At 30.5% G+C, this 20,837-nt stretch overlaps 1 protein-coding gene across 1 annotated transcript in view; it reads right to left on the bottom strand.

Moving 5' to 3' along the window:
• Positions 1–1,102: 1,102 nt before the first annotated feature.
• LOC139488604 (QRFP-like peptide receptor) overlaps positions 1,103–20,837 on the bottom strand; it is a 47,932-nt gene continuing 28,197 nt past the window's right edge. Inside the window, exons 2-6 of the mRNA XM_071274330.1 lie at positions 18,317–18,765; positions 10,814–10,918; positions 7,770–7,878; positions 4,541–4,675; positions 1,103–3,263 (exon numbers count right to left, since the gene is read on the bottom strand). Coding sequence (XP_071130431.1) covers positions 3,157–3,263; positions 4,541–4,675; positions 7,770–7,878; positions 10,814–10,918; positions 18,317–18,765 — 905 coding nt within the window. The 3' untranslated portion in view covers positions 1,103–3,156. The remainder of the gene's footprint in view (positions 3,264–4,540; positions 4,676–7,769; positions 7,879–10,813; positions 10,919–18,316; positions 18,766–20,837) is intronic.

Below are 20,837 nucleotides of genomic sequence, written 5' to 3'. Positions count from 1 at the left end.
CAAAGGAATAATGCATTTACATATACATTAGTAGGTCCGCAAATATATCTGGCAGAATAGTAGTTACATTTGTCCAACATTTACATGATTGCCCAAATTGTTGTAAATCTGCCTTTTCGTGTAGTGTCCCGTTAACAGATACCCCAAAAAACGTCAAACCAATGTCGGATTTAACTGTTATCATTGGCACCAACTATTATAAACATTAGAAAATTCAAACTTGATTTGATGCCTTGTGATCGAAAATAAAAGATGTATATTACCTTTCAATTATCTTTTTTTTTATTCTGATACAATTATACTGCTATAAAAGGCGATTGTGATTTCAATGAAACATGGATTAAGTAGTCATTCTAATATGATAAGAACTCATTAACTTATATATGAAGATATACAGGCAACCAAAATAAAAGTATTTATCAGAAATCACAGTTTCACATTTTATAGTAAGTTAATTAACAAAATTGATAACAATGTGACTGGCAGTATGTCTCAACATAAAGTAAAATTACAAATTGAAAATTGAAAATGAAATACATTAATAATTATGAAGATAATTTGGTTGGCAAAAAGTAGCGGTTTATTTATGTATTTTGTTTGTTTGATTGTCCTGGTTTCTACCAACTATGTATTTTGTTTGTTTGATTGTCCTGGTTTCTACCAACTATATCCATGAAAATGTATACCCCAGGAATAGTAATGAATCCAGGGTAAATACAACGACTCCTTCATAACAAGTGTTATTTAGTTTTCTATGTTGTGTCATGTGTACTATTGTTTTTCTGTTTGTCTTTTTCATTTTTAGCCATGGCGTTGTCAGTTTGTTTTAGATTTATGAATTTGACTGTCCCTTTGGTATCTTTCGTCCCTCTTTTATTCTTGGCTGTTCTTTTGTATTTCCTTTTGCATCAGAAATGAAAGACAAACTATTTGAGACGACGAAAACTAAAGATCAACTATTACCAATAGCAAAAACAACAAAACCTAAACATACAATGGCGGTCGTGTTTCATTTTACATATTGACGAACATAGTTTTCATTTAAGTTTATGAAACTAGAGTTGTAACAAAAATCCTACCAAAATGACAATAAAGTCTGAAAACAATAAATATACTTTATTTATTTACAATTTGTAAAGATCCAGTAGATAGGAAAGGGTATCATATAAAAAAATCAACACAACATTTTTAACATATGAAATGAACAATATTTACATTGCAAGAATAGAAAACTTGCAAGGATAAGTTGAAGTGATAATTTATATAAATGAATCTAAATTAAACAACAAGTAACTATGTGTTTACAATCATATCAACTGTATCTTTAGACATTTCATATACAGCTTGCGAATTATATTTATTTACAACTAATGCGACTGTCATACACGTGAGAGGTTTAGCTATAAAATCAGTTTTAATCCACAATTTTCAACAGAATAAAATGCGTTTACCAAGTCGATATATGGCAGTTTTTTTCCAATTCCTTTGATGGGTTTAAGGTTATGATTTTACCCTTTGATAAACGACTTTTCGTTTTGAATTTTCTTAGAGTTCGGTTTTTATACTTTTTTTTACTTTTTACAATATTATTTCAACGATTTTTATGTTTTTGTTTTCAATTAACAGTTACATGCGTGTTATACTTTATTTTAAATTTAACTGTTTTTCTTTCTGTCGTTTTAGTAACATCCGTTGAATATTCCTTTCGATCTTATATTTTAGTTTAACTCTTTCATGAACAAGTTTGTCATGAAACTTTTCTCCTTTCTAAAAAGAAAAATAACAATAATAAGAAATTTCGAAACAGAAAGTCTTTATTCAAAGGCAAATCAAAACCTCATAATATCAAACTAATAGAAAACAACTGTCATATTTCTGACTTTGAACAGGCATATTCTTAAAATTGCATGATGACATTTGCTTTTCACTTCAAACATTTTGTTGATATTTTAAATAGAATGTTGAAAAATGATTTCTTTAGTTTTTCAAACTTTTAACTGACTGTAGCACTATCGCTTTAATTCATATAGGTCCAAATATAAATAATTTATTATGTTCACAAAACTGCTTCCAACATTTGTATCGCTAGTAGTATGTTTCGTATAACTGTTTATTTATTTCAGCACGACATTGAACCCTATTTATTCATGACGAATACTCTTTGTTATTCAAACTTTTCATATTGTATTTTTTTATGTGTAAACCATCACTGGCAGGTCTTTTAAAACCTATTGCGATAATCAATTATGTTTAAACATGGCATGTGAGAGACGAGGTAATAATGATATGACGGATTGAGTAGACAAACTTAGAGGGGCAATAAATTTTGATTTTGGGAAATTACTTTGGAAATATATTCTGACGTCAGAATTCTAGAGGTCTTAGAAAATGGTTCGTTTATAAATTTATAAGGTATTTCTTAATTGAAGAATATTGAAACAAACAATGAAAAATAATTATAAAACTTGAATATCAATATATATTCTCATCGTTTTATCTATTACTCGACTTGTCTATTTATCACTGATTCGCCAAAAGTGCTATTGAGAAGAAATATATCATGATTTTTTGCTTTCAGAAAAATACAAATCAAAATATATAGTAGTATAATTTATATCATAGGTGAATGAGGGTCTGGATGAGGGTTACAGAATAGAGAATTTAATACATCACCTATAGAATAAAAAGCCCAAAAAAATAAGAACAGTGGAAAAATTACAAAACAAGAATGTGTCCATAGTACACAAATGCACAACTCGCACTATAACTTTCTATGTTCAGTGGACCGTGAAATTGGGTTGAAAACTCATATTTGACATTAAAATTTAAAAAATCTTATCATGTGTACTAAGTTTCAAATTGATTGGACTTCAACTTCATTAAAAAATACATTGACCAAAATTGTAACCTGAAGCGGGACAGATGGACCAGAAAACATAATGCCCCTCTACAATCGTAGAAGGGGCATTGATATTAAATAATAGAAAAAAATCATGGGATATTTAAAATATAATGCAAAGAGAATATTGCGCAAAAAAGGCCAAAAAGATTTATGAATACAGAAAAGGACTCCATCCACACCGTTGTGTATATGGAATGTAACAAGCTTAATATTGGAAATTAAGAAATTCATGAAAATAATTCATCTATTTTTTTTTACATGCCATTGTCCGATGAAATACACACTAAATTGTTCAATTCCTCGTAAATAGCCATCTTACTGCATGCCTGCGCTGACCCGTTCCAAGCATCACGTGTCTTTCCTGAATGAAATCAAATTTGATAAACATTATCACTGAAAATTCCTTAAAATGTTAAACATGACAGATACAATACTAAGGAGAATTGCAACAGCTGCAAATGACATCTAGAATGATAAATTACTAATCTCAATTGTGATTTAACAAAGGGAAGCTTCTGTCTGTCTTGATAACAATGTTTGATTGTTAACAATACCATATTATTGAATAAATTAAACCTTTGATTTTCTTATGTTTGTGTCTCTTCTTCTGTAAGCCAAACACAGACCATTGTTAATTCATATATCTTATCAGAAAACAATTTTACCATCTGTGATTAGTTCATTCAGTAACTATGCCAATTAAAAACAAAAACATCTACTAGATAACTTTAGACAATAATATTAAATCATCAGATGTTTTATAATTAAGTATATAACAATACCGTATTGTTGAGAACGACAAGCCTTTGAGGTTTTTTGTGTGTTTGTCTCTTGTTCTGGCAGCCAACAGAGACCAATTAATATATATATAGATATAAAAATTCTCATCGGAAAAACATATACCGATCTTCTGTAAGTTCATGCAGTATAAAGTAGGCCAATTTAAAAGGTTCACCTCCTAGCATGAATTGGTGAAACTTTTTTAATTACGGCTGTAATGAAGAAGCTTCTGATTGCTTATGTACTGTTGTCATCTGCATTTGTATTATTTTTTTAGATGATTTGTTTTTGACGTAGCGACAAACGGATTAATTGGTTTTGTATAGTTTCATTTGTGTGTTTGAGCTTTGATTTTGCCATTTAATTGAGGACTTTCCGTTTTGAATTTTCCTCGGAGTCCAGTATTTTGTGATTTTGCTTTTTCTTACAACTTTTGCTTGCAAAACTTATTGTAATTCATCTAACAAAATATATATCTTCATGCCAAAAAATTTGATACACTCTTACATTTATTGTATTTTCATATATATCATCTGTATTTTACATGTTACTTTGCTGATGAGCATTATTTGCTCAAAATGATTAAAACGAAATTAAAATAAGTGCATTTTTGGTGATCTTCATATAAAAAAAATACCCAACGTCGCATTCATGTTAAATTCATTTGTCAATTACTATGACATAACCAGGAAAAGTAATGGTTAGGGCTAACCCTAACAATAACCCTAACCTCGTCATAAAGAGTGTAGTCTTTTGTAGTGGGTCTCGTTTCTCGCGGAGAGTTGCCTCATTGGTGAACATACCACATCATCTTACTTTAATATATATTAGGAAAAAAACTACTCCACTAACCCTTACCATTTAACGTGAACGATGATTCCTCTTTAAATATTCTTCCCTTCGATAAACTTGTAACAACAGTAGTAGAACTGTCATCAAGTCTCGACACGCTTGTGTATCTCTTCTTATATAAACCGAACATCTGTTTAAAACCTGAAAATTAACAGAGCACAAAATAATTTACCTTAACATTTCAATATCATTCATCAGTTTATTTTCAATCAGACGTTTATGTAGTACTATGTGTACTATATCAGCTGTAAACTTACCTTGTTGGGGTAAATTATTATATGTATCTACACTGTTTGTGTAATGTATAAATAATTGTGATCTTTGTTTTGTGTGTCTTTTTGCAGATGTTTTGTCTTCTCAACTTCGATTTACAATTTTCGATTTTGACTTGGAGTTAAAAAATATTTAAGTTCAAGTTTCAAGTAATTTTGCACATCTCAATGTGTCCTTACAAATCCTTTTAAACTTTAACAGCTTTTAAAGAGGCAAGCAAAACTTCTGATTAGTTTTCAAAGAGCTATGTTACTTTATCATCAATATCAGTCACATATTCTTCTAAGGTTTACTAGGGAATAACAAATTTGGCAGCTTCTCGCCACCGGCTTTTAAATCAAGCTAATATCCGGTGTCTATTTCCTCGAGTTCGTTTTTTTGTTATTTTACTTTTCGGCAATCTAGATTCATAACTAGTATTTATAAATCCAGGAAAGCCCTTTGGAATGATAAAAATGATGTAAAAGGGATATTAATGTTGTATAGGGTTTGCAATTTTTCAGCATTTGTTGAGAGTATTGTCTCTGTATAATGTAAATGACATTGTTTCGGTTTTGCATGTTTCAAGTGTACTTTTATGTATTTTTCTGTCATGAAATGCCCTTTTAAATTCTTTGTGTGATATCTCTGATAATTGATTGACTTTGCGAATCATCTGAATGTCACATTAATTTTAACGACTAGGAATGATCACTGGTGAAACATGTTAAGTGAACTTGCTTCTGGAGCAGGAAATGATTACCTGTCACGAGAAAATGAGTTCATCGATGATATGGTTAAAAATAAGTAAAATCACACAAGAATACTGAACTCCGAGGAAAATTCAAAACAGAAAATCCCTAATCGAATGGCAAAATCAAAAGCCCAAACACATTACACGAATGGATAACAATTGTCATATTCCTGACTTAGTCCAGGCAATTTCTTATGTAGAAAAAAACGTTTGCTCAAACACTAAATATGTTAATTTTTATATTGTGTATATTGTATTGTATTGTTTGTATATGCCTTCAACCCCCAGGGGTATAAATGTGCATTTCATTAATAAATAAATAAACTAAAAAATGTGAAATGTTGTGTCGATTGATGATTGCCTTTTGTGAGGTTTTGGTGCAGTCCAAGTTTTTATTATTACGATTCGTGCCTTCTTTGTGCTTTCTTTCGTGTTTTCTTCACTATATAATCTTAAAGACTAACTAAAGTTAATGGGCCATTTAAACAGAATTTTGAGGGATGATTTGATGGTGGGCTTTTTAATAGTTGATGATTCCAAATAATAAAAAAAACTACATTACACAATAGGAGAACGATAAAAATTGGCCAGTTAAATATTGTTTTTTTTTAATGTGATGTCTATAATTATTGAAACAAATGTCCAACTAATGCATTACAGAAATTTACAAGACATTTTTTGTGTCGCAACATTTAAGTATACGCGTTTCGTAAAACTGTCAGTCTATATCTCAAAGTTGATACTAAGAACTCTGGTCACAAACGTTGAAAGTAAGGGTCAGGATAAATGCGCAATAACTGTATTGATTTGTTTCTGTCTGGTGCAGTTTACAAACGATATTTTATTTGCTTTAATTAATATGCTGTTCTTGAGGTTGTTGACATCGGACTCATTCATATAAACAAATCAATCATTTGAAACAACGACTTCTATTCAACAGAAAAAGGGGGGAAAATGTTATTTCAACATTACAGCCTGCTGTTTCTGTAATGTATATCTATTTACTCAAAGAATGACACGTAATATCACAATGTAAATATTGAAGTCAATTGGGCTTTCATAATATATATCTTAATTAAGATCCGGGGATCATGCTGAATGTGTTACTTCATCGGATTCTTTATTGAACTCTCGATAAATGAATCTGCCATGTTTTCTATATTTTGAAGAGCTAACAGAGACAGTGATCAATCACAGTTGACACATGAAGCATCATTAGGAAGTTATACATTTCCTAAACAAAAGTTTCCTTCATAAATGTGTCGCCTTTCCAAATGATGTATATGCTATTTATTTGATATAACACATTTATAAGCAAAATTTGTTATTATTGGGAAAAAGACCTTTGCACTCGCACCTCAGGCATATTGGCTTAGAGTATATGGTTATTATGAGTTTGAATTTCCCTCTGGTATCTTTCGCCCCGTATTTGGCACAATTTTTTGGAATTTTTGATCCTCAATGCTCTTCAACTTTTTACTTGTTTGGCTTAATAAATATTTTGATATGAGCGTCACTGATGAGTCTTATGTAGACGAAACGCGCGTCTGGCGTACTAAATTATAATCCTGGTACCTTTGATAACTATTTGATAAGGGACGTTTCATTTAAAATTTCTTTGAAGCACAAAAAAATGTACGGTATTTTAGTTATTTTTCTTTTTTATGGTCACTTTTTTAGTATCTTACGCGCATGTATATACATCTAAAATCCTCAAATAAGTTGATCCTAAAGGTGACGTACTAATGTATGTAGTATGTTATGTGATTTTTCATATAGCGCATTAAGTGTTATTTTAGCCTTATTAAATACGCTATAAGTTACAAATTTAGCTACGAAAATTAACAAACAGTATACTTTTAATTACATCAATATCAAGACTGCAAATTTCTAGTTGGGAAAGATAACATGGTGAATTATATCTATATGCCACCAAAATAAATTCAGAAAAGGAGCATCGAACAAACATTGTAGACGAGGAAAACTTGTGTGTATATATTTGTTCAGGGGCCAGCTGAAGGACGCCTCCGGGTGCGGGAATTTCTCGCTACATTGAAGACCTGTTGGTGACCCCCTGCTGTTGTTTTTTATTTGGTCGGGTTGTTGTCTGTTTGACACATTCCCCATTTCCATTCTCAATTTTATGTCATTATCAGCAAAAAATAGAGGATTGGATTTAATTATATTTGCCACTGAGTAATAAAAAATTATTCTTTTTCAGAATCTTACCTTTTTTGAAATTGTCATTAAAACCGGCATAAATCATTGGGTTTATGGAACTGTTTGCAAAGGCAAGTACATGCGCAAAGAAACTAAGTTGTGTATACCATTGTTCAAGCTAAAATAAACAATAATTTTCTTAATATGTCATTTAACAGTAAAATAATGAAATGATTAACTGATAAAGTCTAGATATAATATACAAAATTAAACAAATCTTCAAGTTTTCTCGTTTAACTCGATGTTCTGTTAAACTAGCCTTCATTTGATGTTCTGGTTTTTAAGCCAATACAACGTCTCCTTTCGAAGTTCTGTCTTAAATCCATTCAATACCCATTGATGAATAATCATGGAGTTAAAAAGAAATGTTTAAATATTATATTAATGATTAGAATATTGGTGCGATTCGATTTATTGCAAAAGTGGGCGTTCTTCTGTCACTTTCCGTTATTGTTACAGGAAAGAACACATGGTGTAGGCAAATTATTAGAAAAATAAGGAAGCATTTCATTTAATTAAGATTCTTATCCTTAAATGACATTTTGAACATCTGCTTTATCATGTCAGTGTTATGAAGTAGGAAGGAAATAAATAAGAAACAAATTGAGGTCAATTTAGAAGACTCCTATATTTCCTTATAACAAATTAATGGGAAAAGAGAAAACAGATAAATATGCGAAACCATTAATTTAGTTCCTTGTAGTGTATTTTTCTGATATTGACATCTCTGATATGTTTTTTAATACGTTTAATGGTTTTTGTTACAGCTTATCAGAGATTTATACACAAAAATCATACAGGGAGTCATAGAGTCTTTTTTCCACATTTAACAATTAGAGCATTGTGGTCATAAGTCATTCGTATCAATACAGAAATCTCCTGGAGGTAATTTCAAATATATCTACGCATTATAACGATTTTCAGAAAATCGGCATATTAGTAATATAAATAAGGAGATGTGACAAGATTGCCAATGAGTCAACTACCCACCAGAGACCAAAGGGGAAAATGAAAACAACTACAGGGCAATTGATGACCTTCAACGACCAAACAAGACCCATTCCGCTGCAAAGAGCTATGTCATGACAAAATGGGCACAATAGTACAAAAACTCATTTTCTAAAACAGCCTGAATTATGCTAATAATAATGAACCAAAAACAAATATTACAGACAGCAATCAATGACAACCACTAAAAAATGGCTTATGACTTGTGTGCATATACTTCACTTATTTCTACGTACTATGCTATCCCTTTTTTTTAACATTATCAACCAAATAATATGACACCTAGGAAACCTTCAAATAATTTGCTGTAAAGGTTTATGAACATCCCTATACGAACACATACAAGATAGCTGGATTAAGAAGCATCGGATTCAACGTTCCTATAACCAACAAACATTGGTACGTATTTTATATCATCCATTACAACCAAACAGACAAGCGTCTTCATCGTGAATGTTTGCTGCCAGATGGAATTAGTAATTTTGACCATTTCCATTCTTTAGTCAACAACAAAAAACATTGAATTCAAAAATATTTTCGTACTTTACTTTTGTCATTATATAAATTAGGAAAGAGTGAATTATCGAAAAAGGTCCGGAAGAAAATCAGGTTTTTATGTCAAAACAATATGTTCATTCATAAATTCACTTATAAGCCAATACAGCATATTCATTCAAGAAATTAAAAGTACCTTGTATGAATCAACATGGAGTTAAAAGAAATATTAATATGTGCTTATAATAAAATATTAATGCGATTTGATTCATTACAAAAGAAGGCGATCTTCTGTCACATTCTGTAATTGTTACGGGAACGAACACATGGTGTAGGCATTTGCTTAGAAAAATAAGGAAGCATTTCATTTAATTAAGATTCTTATCCTTAAATGACATTTTGAACATCTGCCTTATCATGTGAGTGTTATGAAGTATGAAAGATGTAAATAAGAAACCCACCAGGTCAAAATTGGTGGTTTCGTTTATTTTCTCATAACAAATTAATGGAAAATATAAAAACAAATAAATATACGAAACCATTAATTTAGTTCGTTGTTGTTTATTTTTCTAAATATTGACATATGTTTCGTGTTTTCGTTAAAGCTAATCACAATTCATACATATCTCATTCTCATGAAGGACGCTCTTTTAGGTATTTCTTACATTTTAAATTATAAGAGAATCACGATTATAAGTCATACCTACCCATATAGAAATCTCTTGTAATTTTAAATACACCCATCTTATTACAATCGGCACATAAATAATATATCATAAGTAGTGCATGATTGTCAATGTCAAATATCCATGAACCTTACAACAGTATTCAAGAAAACACTTAAGGTGGTACCCAACACTTGCACTAAAATTAATTTAGCTCGTTTAATTTTGATTAAATTTTGTCAAAGTAAGTACTTACTTTGACCCTTTAACAAAAATATAAAAAAAATCAAAAATTTTGAACCAACCGTTTTGTCAGAAAAATTACACTGGTTATATAGCAGTTTGACAAACACCAATTTTTATCATTGAGAAGCTTTATATTCCCTTTACAGCACAACGTAATCAAAACGTTTAGCTGACTTTACAGAGTTATCTCCCTGTAGTGTTAGGTACCACCTTAAGACAATTTAAAATAATGTTTACCGCTGAATTTATTTAAACTTTTTCAAAAAGAGAAGAAACGACTGATACAATGTATAGCAAGGTGAACAGAACCTTAAATGAGTGAGACTAGAGGTATCTACAGAGTAAACGTCTATATTTCTTAACCATTATCAACAAAATAAAACAAAGCAGGACCAACTCTTTTAGTTTGTCTTTTAATTTAGAATGGGGAAAACTTTAGAAAAGTCATATTTTGATACTATCGCAAGATGAAAGATTCTTAGATTGTATGTACTGTGAAATATTTTGTTTCCACGTCTTATTCACGCTGCCTGTAGAATTGGTAGTCTCACAATAACTGTGAAGCCCGGTTTTGATTTCTGATAAAAATTGTTGTAAATAATTGAGAATGAGGTTCAGGTTATATATAGTTACCATTACCTTCAAATTTTTTTCTGGTTTGTATTCAGCGTACAAAATGGTGAACTGTATTGGCACCCAACACACTGCAAACACAATCATGATGAGCACCAAGGTTAAAACAATCTACAAGTATAGAACATCAATAAAATTAAGCCATGAAGTTATTTTGGTGTTAACAGAGCAAACATTAAGCCATGAAGTCAATTGCCAATTTGGTATTAACAGAGGAAAACTAATGCATATCCCTACAAGCACTTCAAAATGGACATTGTTAAACTTCATTGTTTTTTTTTCTCTCATAGTGAGGATTTCCAATACGTTTCACTGCTATTTATATCAGCTGTTTTAGGGAAATGTTTAATAGATGTCAATCACACTTCATTTGCGCATTGAAGAACACAGATATAGGGTAATATCATCTCATTACAGCCTTTTATATTCATATATAAATGTCTTTTTAAGTATTCATACTAATCTCGGTTTATCTAAAACATTTATCAGTATTCAGCTGAACTAATTATATCTTGAATATTTTAACAATAATATGCTCAGCGTATTAAATTATCTTAAATACTTTCTGAGTATTCAAGCTTAATTCATTTATCTTGTAATCTACCTGTCTTTAAAAATAAAGGTTGGAAAATACCATGCAGCGTCACAGTTTAAAGCGGGTCTTCGTAGCGGTCCGCAAAAAACTAGCACGTTAGCGTAAATTTTTTAAATTGCAGAATAAAGCCAAAATTTTGTATTTTGTATGAAAACATAAAATGTGTTTGTACTCTCTACGAAACAAGAGAAAAGCTTGTATGAATAAATTCTTTACTTTCCTTTATGTACAAATATTGTATTTATCCCTAAGCAAAAATCCTAACGTGGGGCTTGACCACCTAGTTCAACAAAGGTGTTCTTCTCATTTTTCCCAGAAACTACTGATAAGAATGATTTTATATTTGGCTACAAGCTTGACAGAGTTGAGGAAGGCATGTTTTGTTTGTTTTGTTTTGGTTTTTTTTTTTTTTCTTAAAGTGATTGAGACTATCAAACAATGTTGACTACTTTACAGTACCACTATAATTGGCATTTTTATGCGATTGTCATACAATCGGGAGGTTTGTTAACCTATAAAACTTGGTTTAATCCTCCAATTTTTATAAAAGAAATGTCTGTACCAAGTCAATATGACAGTTGTTTTTCATTTGTTTGATTCGAATTGGACTATTTATAACGGACGTTCCATTTTTAATTTCCTTGGAGGTCGGTTTTTTTGCTATTTAACTTTTTTCATAACGTGTGATCTTTAAAATGTTCATTTCACTGTTCTTTAAAAATAATAATTCAACAAAATAACTTCATGTTAAGTCAGCAGCTCAACGTAATGAATTGAATTCTGGTAGGTATTTTTGTTTGTATTTCAGGTTATATGTGTATATATCTTTGTCTTGTTATGGAGTTAAAAACGTTCCGATATCCTATTCAACTAGTACAAAAAGTTATCTTTATCTGTCATGTGCAAAAGTTACAGAAGTGGGCTGAAATTAGTGTGTGACCTCATAAAGATAAAAAGATATAACAGATGCTAGCATATAAAATTCCTTTTAATTATGGTCATCGAAGTCCATATCAGTTTACTAGATTTCATTGTGAGTGTTAGCATATATATTAAAAAAAACAAAGAGCTGTCTTCCATTAATTTGTACTTATTTAGTTCATATGTTTCTGAGACTCTGCTGCATACGCATACTAGTATTTCTAATTGAGTCATGTTCTGAATTTTATGATATAAGATTTTATTTTTGAACAAGTAATAATATTTTAACACTTATCTACTTTAACCAGCTAAACAATTAACCTGCTAAGTTTTTCACTCACACTTTTATCTACATTAATCTAATTCTTGACTCTTTGGCGCAAATCAGTAAATGAGAACATCAGATATACCTTTACTAGTTCGATCCCCAAAATATTGCCAATGTCTTTTTATAACGTTGTATCAATGGTGCGTACATAAACGGTATAGCAGTGTTGCATTTATAAAATTGCTGTATCAGGGGTTTTTTTTGTTTTTTTTTTCTTTTGTAACTAAAAGGTTACGTTAAATAATAAATCAAAAGAAGTCTTGCAAATATGACTGGTAAGCTACATATTCATGCAAATGTCAGTTGTTTGAACAACAGACGCATAAAGTGTCTATTGTCGTTCATCAGAAACAAGGGATAAATCAAAATGCCAATAGATAGTTTAAAACTAAGTAACTTAATCCAAAAAACAATTATTGCGCTTATTTCACGCTGTCGGACAACTTACAATAGAAGTCTGCTAGTAATTAACGAAGTGAGGAAAGAATAAACGTAGGCAAAATTCTACAGCACCTGACAAGAATTGTTGACCTTATAGTGACTCTAGGTTTTTTGTACAGGTTAAAACGAATTTCGCGACATACATATTAAGCTAATGCTTTATTGTATTATGTACTAATGGTTTTGTTAATCTAATCAATGTATTAAAGTCCTGTTTACGTCAAACGTAAAAAATCTGAAGTATACTTTAATCCATTTACTGGATACTTTAGATCTCGAACAGTTTAGCTGTAATGGGAATAACAATAGCGGCGAACATTAGAACATAATTCACTTGTCAAAATTAAATTTAGAAACACTTACATTTTCTATCAAATTTACATATCAACTTTATAGGTTAAGTGTCATTCGGCAAAGCCAGACATTATTGAAACCAATCCTTGTTGGAATAGGAACAATTAAATTAGGTCTTTCGTATTAGTAGTTCATGGACACAGATTCAATAAAAATAATGTTATCCCGGCTTGTAAAGCGTGGCAGATAATTTTTACAATGCATTGTATTAAATGTTATATGTATAGGGCTAAGGCTAAAATACAATGGTTACCAGTTCAAAATATTGCTTAAAACGGTTATCAATTTTGAGTTTTTTACCATATATTTCTAACCATATAAATCCCGAAATGTTGTAAATGCATCATTTTTCTTTCTTAATCCATAATTTATTACTCCAACTTTCACAGCATTATTTCAACTTAAATCCATAAGGTTTTGTAAATGACAGATGTCTTACAATAAAACAATTCAAAAATGCTATCCCTAAGCTGTTCTTGCAATAAAAGGATAGACCGAAGAAATTAGGCAGCTGTTTTTATTTTTTATTTTCTTATTGTTTATGAACAGTTATATTTTTTCCTTATTTTTTTATGTTTTTGCACTTATATTTTAAACATTTTTTGTTAATTTTATTGATTTGCATTGAAACTGGGGTTTTTGGTCATAACCATCGGACGCCGTGGTAGTATCGAACACTGACTTGCTTTTGGCTTTTTTGACATTTACGTTAAGTCTTCCAGCCAGTATGAATGGTTGGTGATAAAAAGAGTCATTTTGAAAATAATTGAACATGACATGAAAGATCTACTTTTTATCATTAATGATACAGTATTTTGATGAAGTATTTATTGTTTAACAATAAGTGATGTACCTGTTTATAATCAATATAACAACGCAAAAAGTACTGTAAAAGCTAAATATAATATCAACTTAAGTTACAGTATGCCCCCTTCTATCCTATACATTAGGTCCGGAAGTAAATTTAGTTTGCAAAAATGTGAATGTAGTTTTCTACCGCTGTTCGAATAAAAAAACCTGAAATTTGAAGATTTTATATATTGCTACTCGCTATAGGCTTTCCTTGTACTTCATAATTTGTCCAACAGTCCGTGTTCTTTATGTGAATTTTAGAACAGAACCATGGCAAAAACAAGCAAATAATAATTTCAAATCTATTAGTGATCAAAAAGATATTAGTATTAACTATTAAGATAGTCTTAAATTTCAAAGATCTGATATTTAAACTAACACATTGTATGAAAGAGGCATGCTGAAACACAGCTGCAATCATATAATGTTGAAAATTTTCATTATCAAATTACAAGATTTGGTCGCCTACTTACTCGGCAGTAGACACTGGTTCTGAAAATAATTGTAATTAAAATTTGAATATTAAAAGCGTAAAAAAAGTATCCATTTTATTAATTAGAAAGCTTTTGCGCCATATGCTTTTTCCTTTCATTTACAATGATTTAAATGTCATACACTTTACTTTAATGCTACTGTATAAAACAAGAATACATATTCAGCAGGGGGTTTCTTTTCGTTTTATTTGCACATTTATTGGGATACTGTAAACCAACTTTCTTTCGCAGATACTTTGTTTAGCGTTGTGTCCTTAATATCCATCTTCTTAACTTTGCGATTTCAAATTTATTTGATGTAATAGAATAATCAAAGTTTTATATATTCGCGTTATTCTATTGCTCGCAAAAATCACAAAAAATATAAATCGCTCGCTAAAATTAGTTGATTTACAGTATAAAGAAAACAAGATGAACAGGTAACGTCAACGAAACAGTAATTGCAAGCTAATAAAGACAATAAGTGTTCACTAAAAGAAAGAAATATAGCCACCTTAACAGTAAACCAAATACTGAGATAGTGATTGTTTGGCAAGCTATATGTATGAACACGCAGTAATGTCTATAACATTGATACGCTAGTACGATTGAACACTGTCTGAGTTTTAAATATACCATTTTTGCTAAGGATATTGCCTTCTACCCTCCAAACCACCGGTCAACTTACATTGTACATTTACCCTATTTTAGTTTAAATTTCAAAAGTAGATCTTAGATAGTTTTCATCCAGAAAATGTATCAAATATGAGCTAATCGACGTTCAAAAAATATCAATCAATCATTTATAAATACATTAAAAACATCTTTAAAAAGGGTAGATATGGTTATCAATTCCTGTTGTTTATCATTTTAATTTTGTCAATTACAATTACAATTTAACGATTTTACTATCAGAGACATCAACTCCCAAAGGAAATATTAGTGCATTAATGAGAAATGGCAAAATTTTAATAACCACGTCGAAAAAATTCGTTTGACAAAATAGCCAATCTTAAAGAGAGCATGATTTGTACATACAAGATTATTCTTTGATTTAGATCCTTAGATGGTACGTTGAAAAAGCCTTTTGAGACTGATTACAGTATTGCCGTGATAGTTGGGTCGGAATTAATGTAATTATAGATTGTTGTTTTGTGCATTAAATCTATGATTTGATGTGAAACGCAATCTTAATAATTATGTCAAAAGTCAACAGTGTATAGACAAACAGTTCTTTTTACAGATAAAACACGAAATTGAGATTTCATTCAATTAAAAGAATACAAAGAGTTACAAGTACAAATGTTTTAGTAGCGGTGAATTGTTTTGTTTTGCGACATTTAATTGAATTACGAACTACTCACATACATTCGATCTATTGAGTAGTTCATTAGAAAATTTAAAATTTCTAGAAATGTGATTCAATCGAAAAAATAAGTCATTGTTTCCTATCAGCAAAGAAACGGTATTAGCTAGAGAATTGATTTTATGGTCATGACATTACATTAGTTAACCTTTTTACACTTGTGAGATAAAGTCATTGACGGATCAAATTTATGATCATTTAATATATAATCGTTCCTTTTGGTTTATATCATAAATGAAAATTACTCTCAATGGTCAAATATCTTGCTATTCGTGATTTAACTTTTTTAGAACGCTCACATTTTAACTTTCAAAGAAAAAGACAAATAAAATTATGAGCTGTATGACAAAAAAAGTACAGAAAAAGCATAGAGAAATAACTAAGGGTCGGCGTTTTTGAGGGTGGAACCTTTCGTCCAAATCTTTATCCTTTCTTTTTTCGCATCACTAATCGGCGTGTGATATATAATACCTTAATGTTTTTTTCTCAATCGGTTTATAAATTTCGAACAGCGGTATACTACTGTTGCCTTTATTTTTGATTAACTTGTTTCTTGACTCCGAGAAAACTTAAAGATAATATTTACTATGTTACATCTTTAATTCTACTGACGAGGAAAGGTAACACAAAGCCACCGAAAGATTAATTTTTAGGGCCGTTTAGGTGGCCGAGTGGTCTAGAGCGTAAGACTCATTGCAGGCGGTGTTCTCTTGATAACATAATAGCATAAGTTCGAATCCCGGCTAGTAAGAACAAAAATTTGTTCCGCAGATTTGTTGCTGTCTGCTGATATTTAGAGTAATAATGTGTATATATATAACCAAAGTGTATGATCAAGATCTGTTAAATAGTAATACAAAATCAATAATTTGAATAAGACAAACTTTCTGCATTAGTCAGAGCATTTTAGAAGATACAATTCAAAATTGAATTATGTATTCCTTAAGGCGTGATTACCAATTTGATTCATTTATCATAAGAATAACTTGCTTTAACATATAAACATTAGCAGAAATATAATGTTGAAGAACAAATTGCATATTTGTGTTTGAAACATTAATATTATCAGTAATAATCATAGTAGGAATATATGGAGCTATTATGTAAACAAAATGCATGAAAAGGCGAAACAATTTAAAGCATTTAATTGAAATAAAAATGGTCGTTAATGGTGTTATCTGGATATTGCGTTTCACTGCTAAAATTTAGAATGTAAATCAAAAGTCAGATACGAAAAATCATTAATGCCAACATGCCGGCATATCTAATGAATTTACACGTCCTGATAAGAAATTATTAATGAAACTCACAAAGAATCAATTTCAACTTAGACCAAGTAAATAGCAACCCTGCAGTGAACTTATAAGTCCCCCACAAATCAAACATAGCAATTTTCATTCTAATCCAAACGCCTATTTTATAGTATCTTGATATTTTCCTGTCATTATAGTTGCCACAAACGACAATGAACTTTTATATCTGACCACGTTAAATAAAAACAACAAGTTTTAAATTTAAACTGCAGTTTCTACTCAAGGCAGGAAAAAACAAAGAAATGTTGAAATTTATTATTTTATCATTCTTTTGATATTGTAAAAAATGTTTAATAAAAGATGAAAATCTCTGATTATCTTTTCAATATAAGATGTATGTACAATTATGTTGTTTTCAAGAGTATAAATTTTACTGCATAATATGCTCTTTTCGACAATAAATGTCTCTTTAAATATGTTAGGGACCAAAATATATCAAAATGAAATTAAAATAATAAAAATTTTATAAACCAAAAATGACAAAAAGTAAAGCCAAATCCAGAAAAGGGATCGGATCATCGCTTGATGGATTTACATTTCTTATAGTTTCTTTAAATGTGCATATAAATAAAAACCGGCATATCTACTACTTCTTTGCTTCAAAAAGATTACTTCAAGTTTTCTGTAAATTTTTCTTGCTAAGATACTGAATCAAGGGTTTTCAATTGTAAAGTGTACACATTCCATCATGCAAGTCCGCTACTTACCAACAGCATGATTACCGTTTTCATTTTGGCGGGATTCGTATATTCTGTTCATTGTTGTGCATGCTGGTTTATTTGTTTTTCTTTGAACCACACACACAATACCAACAGAGTTACAAGTCCATGACAATTTAGAACAAGGTTAGAATTTTATATATTTACCTTTCTTTTCATTCTCGTTTGAACTGTTATATCTTTTGGCACTCGTTCTCCTGGAGTCTTTGCTGCCCATAATGTTTTAATGATTCTTGTGTACGCAATGGCCATAACTAGAATTGGTATCAAAAATAGAACGACTGATAAAGTTGTCCAATAGATTTTCCTTGCTGGTTGATGGTAAACCGGTACACCTAATTCCAGACTAATATATTTGAAAACTAAAGGCCATTTGTCATCACACCATTGTTCTAAATGATTTTTCCACTGTCTTTGGTGTAATTTTCTGAAGACAAGAAGTGGCGAGGCAATGGCGAACGAAAAAAGCCATACAAGAATGATACTATGTCGAGCTTTTCTCTCAATAATATGTGCCTTCATAGCAAACACTACTCCAAAGAATCTGTCACATGCTATTAGTGTCAATGACAAAATGCTGGCAACAAGTGAACTGACTGAAATTTGAAAAAATATTACGTTGAAATTAAATTAATTCATATCACAATAGCAATGTTATAAACATAGGATAAACATTAACAATGAGATTTGACATAGTTACAAAAAAAAGAAAAAGGTTGTCCAACATTAAAACTTGAAACCTACTGTGTTTGCAAGGCATGGTAATATTTCATGCCTGTAACAAATCAAATGTGTTATTGCTACAGTAATTCCTACAAAAAAACAAGAATGTGTACATAGTACACGGATGCTCTACTAGCACTTACATTTTCTTGTTCTGTGGACCGTGCAATTGAGGGTCAAAACTCTCATTTGCCATTAAAATTAGAAAGATCATATAAAAGGAAACATGTGTACTAAGTTTCAAGTTGATTGGACTTCAATATTAACCTGACTTGACGAAAAAACTTTAACCCGAGTTAAAACGGAACAGACGAACGAACGGAGGCACGGACCGAAAAAAATAATGTCCCTAGATTGGGCATAAAAAAAAATTGGTATAGCAGAAGTATGTGGCAAACATAAGGCTTTATAAAGTTAAGTATTGAGCGTAGCCAATAATATTATTCCAGTTGACGCTTTGAAATTGGTATAATTTAATTTCTTTATTTTAAAAAATTAGGGTCTCATTAACAACACATCGAAGAGTAATAATGTCAATATGTGTGCACATAATAAAATTATCAACATTAATGGCTGAATGAAAAGGTAGTCTGAAATGATAAGATATTCGTGCTGCAATAAATTTAGATATTCCGCTTCCTATCAGATCAGTTATGTTGCATCTAACTGAAATGTGTTAAGTATTGTCAATTTCTCTAAACAAATCAACGCATGTAAAATGTATATTAAAAACAAAAGGTACGTCTATATCCCTCATCCGATTGCGGAGTGCCAATCTGCAAACGAGGACCTCGATAAACATAACTATATTATATTTGTTTTCGCTACTTTTGCGAGTAGAAAAATGACACATAAATCATCGCATATATTAAACTTTTTTATCTTTCCTAAATTATCTACACCAAAGATTTTTAAAAATCGCGAAGTGGGGTAGAAAGGACTAAACGCAAAATCAAGTGTTCGCGTAAATAAGTTGGAAACCGATGCGAACGTCGTACGAGTGAGAGGGTTAGCGCTATAGAACCAGGTTCAATCCACCATTGTCTGCATTTGAAAATGTCTGTACCAAGTCAGGAAAATGACAGTTGTTATCCATTCGTATGATGGGCTTTATCATTTGATTTTGCCATTTGATAAGGGACTTTCCGTTTTGATTTTTCCTCAGAGTTCAGTATTTTTGTGATTTTACTTTTTTTAGTTCTGTCACCTTCTGCTTTATTAAATTGTCTTTTACAGCAAATTAATGACCTGGTTGTGGTTTAAATTAAATAATCATGACAAAACAATAAAGCTGAATGTACAAAATGTTTTTCCGAACTTTATCATGACAATTTTGATAATAACTTTTAAAACATTCTAAGCACGTAAATCAACGAAGACAACTCATTGAAATGCATTTCGAATAAGTTGGAAATCTACAAACTTGAACTATTAAGTCAATTATAAAACCTGTTCATCCTGAAACTCATCGTGTTAAAATCTTTCTTAAAGAAATCCTTAAGTAATCGAGCAATAATATTTAATGCCCACACAATATGTTTGCAAAGCTACTTCAGTCTCTTATTGATAGAACATAACTCAATACAATGAAGTTCTCTGACGTGTTTCGACATCAATTGTTTACCAACAAACAACTTGCATGTTATACTTCATCTGCCTAGAGATTAAATCAAGTTTAAATGATTTGTCGGAAGATTTGAATTTAAAACACGATTCCCTATTTGACAATTAGTCTGCAGAATTTAGATACCGCACACAGTTTACAGTCAAACTCATTAATATTTGTTTATTTGACTAAAAGGAGTTAAATTATTGAGTTTCTCTTAAACATTCCTTTAAATGCGAGAAATCAATTGACTTTGAAATGCTCAATGTCTTTCCTTACAAGAGAAATACAAATTGCACATTTGTTCAATTTTGAATGCCGACGCATATAATCCGTTAT

Source organism: Mytilus edulis, chromosome 9 (genome assembly GCF_963676685.1).
Source record: "Mytilus edulis chromosome 9, xbMytEdul2.2, whole genome shotgun sequence".
Taxonomy (NCBI): domain Eukaryota; kingdom Metazoa; phylum Mollusca; class Bivalvia; order Mytilida; family Mytilidae; genus Mytilus; species Mytilus edulis.
This window is presented reverse-complemented; position numbering and strand designations above follow the sequence as displayed.